This window comes from Acanthisitta chloris, unplaced genomic scaffold (genome assembly GCF_000695815.1).
Source record: "Acanthisitta chloris isolate BGI_N310 unplaced genomic scaffold, ASM69581v1 scaffold3310, whole genome shotgun sequence".
NCBI lineage: Eukaryota > Metazoa > Chordata > Aves > Passeriformes > Acanthisittidae > Acanthisitta > Acanthisitta chloris.
The window spans coordinates 63,725-69,239 of record NW_008653186.1 but is presented as its reverse complement, the minus strand read 5'-3'; the positions used below and the strand labels follow the sequence as shown (position 1 = coordinate 69,239).

The window sequence follows — 5,515 nt, the reverse complement described above, 5'->3', positions numbered from 1 at the left end:
CAAAACAGAAATTCATGTGCTGGAACAAGTCCAGAGAAAAGCAACAAAGCTGGTGAAGGGTCTAGAGAATACGTCTTATGCGAAGCAGCTGAGGGAGCTGGGGGCATTTAGCCTAGAGAAAAGGAGGCTGGGTGGGACTTTATTGCTCTCTACAACTACCTGGAAGGAGGTTGCAGCCAGGTGGGGATCAGCTTCTTCTCTCAGGTAACAACAGATAGGACAAGGGGAAAGAGCCTCAAGTTGCACCAGGGAAGGTTTAGACTGAACGTTAGGAAAAGTTTCTTCACTGAAAGGGTTGTCAAGCATTGGCACAGGCTGCCCAGGGAAGTGGTTCAGTCACCATTCCTGAAGGGATTTAAAAGACACGTAGATATGGCATTTAGGGACATGGCTTAGTGGTGGACGTGGAGGTGTTAGGTTAACACTTGGACACTATGATTTTAGAGGTCTATGCCAACCTAACTGATTCCTTGACTCTATAAAAGTCATTACATGTGCAGCAGACTCAGCAATCCATATCAGGACCTGTACACATTTTTCCCCTCTCAGAGTATATTATTGTGCTCAGTATCTCAGTGATTATGAAACTGGCAACAAGATATTTACTTTGATCAAGGTGTTTATTGCATCTCAGAGGGCACACATGCACTGGGGTTTTTTGTTTATTTTTTGTTTGGGTTTTTTTTTTAAACTGAAATACAAAGAAAAGCCATTTTGAAATTAGCTTTTTATAGAACTTTCCCATTACAGTGTATGTTATCCCCACAGCAAATTCAGATACAACCACTTTTAATGGTACCATACATTGATTAAATAGTTCACTTGAAAGACTCAGGTGAATATCTTTCCAACCCAATATGCTTTTACAGAGAACTGCCAAGCCACTTGTAACACTGATCAACAGTGACCTCATTGAAGAGTCAAGATCTTACACCAAGCCATCAGCAGAAACAGTATGAGAACAAAGAAAAATTAAAGAAACACAGTATGTACAGTAAAGGGCATGGATCTCTGGATCAGAATTAAATCTAATCACCAATAGTACAAAAGCTACTCACAGCGCATTCGGGGCAATGGAGAAAACACTAGCCTAAGGCATACACAGGTTAGCACTAAATTAAGAGATGTACATCAGAACTGAACAGAGATGAGTAACATCACTTGTAATGTGTTGACTACAGATATACCAAAAAGTGCTCTCGGAATTTGAAATCCCTTAATGCCAGCACAACTAGGGTTGCTTTTTTTCCAACTACATGGAGGTAAACTGACCCTTTACTTATTTTCAGTGCATTCAGCAAGAACTGATAAATATGCCAATTTTAAACGAAAAAAAAAGTTAAATAATTAAAATAGATTTTAAAATAAAAACAGCAATAAATATGGTATTCTTTCAGATATGATTTTTCATTCTTGGTAAATCATCCAAAAAGGTTTTTGTTATGGAAGTTTTCCTTTATATTACTTTAAATTATCTTAACATATACAGTGCCACAAAAATAAAACATTTTTTTCCACGACAATTGAGATTCCTGTGACTGGGAAAAAAAAAAGTATTCTGCACAATTTTGTAAGTATTTTCTTTACTATCTGGTATTATCACACTATGTTTCATAACAGATAAAGGAGAAATTGAGTCCTAGGGAAATTTTAGGTGTCATCAAAAAGTTATATACATTGAAACCTTCAAAAACCACAGACATCGCTCCAAATGGCTCACCAAACAACAGCTGCATAATCTGCCCCCATGGGATAGGTTCAGAAAAGCACTAGAAGGCATCAGAAACATACATCCATTGTTTAAATTGTAAAACACAAATAACCCAAGTACACAAATTTCGAGAGAGTAGGGATAACAGCTAAGGTAGTACACATTCCTAATGTTCACTTTCACAGCTGTGCTACACGTTTCAGGAGGAAGAGAAAGTCTGAGTAAGCGCTGGGTTTGGTACTGGTGGCTCACTTTGAAACTCTGAGCATCCATTTGTAGACTCCAAACTCACGTTTTTATCATCCAGTCAGAAAAACTGCAGCTGTGAATGTAGAAAAGTATCAGATGAAAACTGGAATAACGAGTGAGCAAAGCATGTTCTAGAAAGAGCAGCAAATCTGCTCATCTCTTCACACCTCAAAGGAGTTGCTCTCAGATTTTTATGAAGCAGAAACCTTCCCACAGACAGTTATGAATCTCCCTACTATAAATACAAGTTGAAAGCAGTGAGTCCCTGCAATGAAGGGGTATCTCCACTGCTGGCCATCTCTGCCAAGTGCCAGGTACACCTTCCTGGGCAGGAATTTGGAGCAGGGTGAAGTGGGACTGGGCAGTGCCTGCTGAGAGCAGTCTGATCCCATCCACTGCTGTCAACTCCAGTGCAGAGGGGGCCTAGAAGAACTTTTAGAATTAAGCTATAGGTAGAAAGTGAAATGAGTCATGAGGAAGGCTTGAAAGTTATGCAATGATTGTCCTCTCCTCACCCAGCAATTTATCCTAGTCTTAATTATAAAATGCCTACCTCACTACAGCATTAATTATTTTTTAATTGGCATAAGTGTTCAATTTGATTTGATGTTTCTATGTCACCCTCTTCACATCTTTGTCCAAAACCCTGACAGCAATGTTTTGGCCTTTTTTTCCTTCCATTCAGCAGTATTGTTCTTTTGCTTCTCCTCCATTTTTTCTTTACATTTACTCCTCTGTTCTTCCCCATTGCTCTGCACAATGCTGCTCAGGACCTCATGCCTTAGCATTCAGAAAAGCAGTGCCATGAATAATTGTATGGGGGAGGAGAACATTAGCTGGCAGCAGCCAGCCTTCCCTTGATGATCAGAACACATCTTTTCTCTTTTGATACCCTCACACCTATGATACCAAATCTGTTTCAACACCCCCAAGACTGGAACAAGCCCCTTCAGCACCGTTTTCCCCCCAGTATTTGTACCCTGTTATAATTCTATATGTTTCAGTATTAATTTCAGGAAAACCCCCAAACATAAACCCTTGGGTTGAAAGGAAACAAGGGAAAAATGAAAGTTATAGATTGAACATAACTTCCTGGCAGCCAATTTTGGCAAAAGAAGTAGCTAAAAGTCAAGCTTTCAGGCTAAAATTGAGAGTGTGGACAGAGAATTAAGTTTTCATTATCAGTGTGTGTTTCTGTCTATCTATATCTGCAACAACAGTTTTATTCAACCTAGGGTCCCAAACAAGATCTGTGTGCCACACATGTACAGCAGTGTAACATGCTTAGGCAGGCAGGCACAGAATACCTTATCGTTTACAAGAAATCCTTGATGTTAAGATCCGCTAATGGGTCCTTTGTTGGAGGTTTCTTGGGACTCTGAGTGGCAGGAGTTGGGCTTGGAGAAAGCTAAGAGACGCCAGCCAGGAAGGCAGGAAAAAAAACACAAAGCAGACAAGAATACACAAGCATTAAACAGACATAGCCAAGTTCTCACACAAGCACACCGCAAGCATACGAAGTTCTCGTTTTTCTGCAAGTTCAGCATGCTGCCATTTTGCTCAAGCATTGTTTAGATCCATCCTTACTACAGGGTTAACAATGTTTGGCAGGTTTAATGGATAAGGCTATAGATACTAATTAGTGTAGCTTCAAATCACTCTCTCCCTGTAAGACAGAATGGTGTTAGGATCATCAACCCAGACAGAAGATAAGCAATTGTTAGATGTTAAACACCAAGGTGCAGAGTAAGCACAGTGCATGCTGCAGAGGATGACTGATTATACTGGCAACTGGCATTTAAGTAGAAGTTATTCTACATTAGTAATGCAAGTAAGAGTCCAAAGTGTACTGGAAACATGACTAGATTATACCAAGTTCCTCCTTTGGTAGGTATAAAAATAACCAGTTATTTCAAAGAAAATGTCAGTTTTCAAGTTCTATGCAACTCTTCTCACTAGGGTGGCCAAATGATTCTCTCATCCTGTAGTTAGTCCTCTCCATCCTTACCTTACTCAGGGCACTAGAGGTATTTTATATGCAGTCCTGGCACCTTGATGACTACTCTTTTAGAAAAGATTGTCTGTCTCCCATAATATTGTTCTTGGTAAGTGCAGAGACAGTTTAAAGTGGGAGGAAAAGCAAAACCAAGTGTGCTCTTAGAGCAGTTTCAAATTCTTCCCATTTCTACACAGAAGACCCTGACAAGCTTCATTAGAAATGTGGTTCCTTACTTAAAAAGTGTGATTTGCTACATGTCAATTGCTTAATATTAGCAAAACAAGAGAGGTGGCTTAGTTTCCAGGGTTACAAGTGACATTTTAGAGCTGCAGCATCAACTTCCATCTCCCACCTCACTTGAAAGACAAGATGGACTTCTGACTTATAAAGAAGCAAAATACTACAGCTAAGTAATTGCCTGTCTCTCCTCTGAAAGGGCCCTCTCCTTTCCAGAGTTATTACAAACCAAATACTACTCTTGAAAAATACCCTGGGACAGATATTGTAGCTTATGCCACATCACCTACTGGCTAGGTGCTAAAAGCTTTGCATCAGAATGGGTACATGGTGCTGCACTTCCAAACTTATGAGCTTCAAGTTAAAAAGAATCCTTAAGAAACTACAAGAAGCAGCTCCTTCTACCCAGTTCAATAAGAAGGATGGCATGCCTCCACTCACTCGACCTACTTCAACATTAATTACTCCCTTCTGTTTTTTCAGCATATTAAAGAAAGGACTCATCTCCCTGGTGACCAGTAACTTGTGACACAATGTTTCCTGCTTAATTAGCGTAGAATTAAGAATAGGTTTGCTTTGGTTTTAGGTGGCCGAACTTGTGTCCCCTTTATGTCTAAACATGTGAATGTCACCGAGTCAGATGAGGTAAATATAGTTTAAAAACAGGAAAAAATTGAAGCAGTCGTGTATCTCCCACCTACAAAAGAATATAGTGACTGAAGATTCAGATTATTCATTTGCATTCTTCTATTTTAATATAAATAAGAAGAAAAACTTCAGAGTATTTGTGCTTTGCTGTGAAAAACATGCATCCTGTGCACTCCAGTGTTGCATAAACTATGGTAATTCATATATGAATACAGTTGTTTTGCATTGAAAGAAACCTAGCAAGTTACCAGCCTGAAACAGATCAAGTTGTGTTTACTGAGAAACAGCTGTCATGCAAGATCTGGAGACCTTAACTTGTTCATAGCAAAAGGTCAGTTTTCCGAGGAGACTCATGGTAGGCTGGGAGGAAAGATGCTAAGTGCAGCTCTAGTAAATTTTGGTAGGCTCTGAGCAAAACGGGAATGCCCATCAGCCCTACTTTGAGCTTTACTCAAATATCCCCCAAAACAACATCTTGAATATACCTAGCTGTAGGAGACTTTTCAAAACTGTTCCACTGGTCTCATACATAGCACTGTGAAAAAACCCAAGGTGGTTCATGTGATCTGCTGCAAGCCAGGCAGCTGATCCTGTAAGACATCTCATTTCCAGACCTACAGCTAGAGCTGAACTGAGCTAACACATACACACAGGCTACTTTCTAGAGAGAT

General features: G+C 39.8%; 1 protein-coding gene across 1 annotated transcript in view; it reads right to left on the bottom strand.

Moving 5' to 3' along the window:
* Positions 1–601: 601 nt before the first annotated feature.
* SNAP91 (synaptosomal-associated protein, 91kDa) overlaps positions 602–5,515 on the bottom strand; it is a 68,521-nt gene continuing 63,607 nt past the window's right edge. The window contains 2 exon segments of the mRNA XM_009079750.1: positions 602–2,033; positions 3,268–3,370. Of these exon segments, the coding sequence (XP_009077998.1) occupies positions 3,276–3,370 (95 nt within the window). The 3' untranslated portion in view covers positions 602–2,033; positions 3,268–3,275.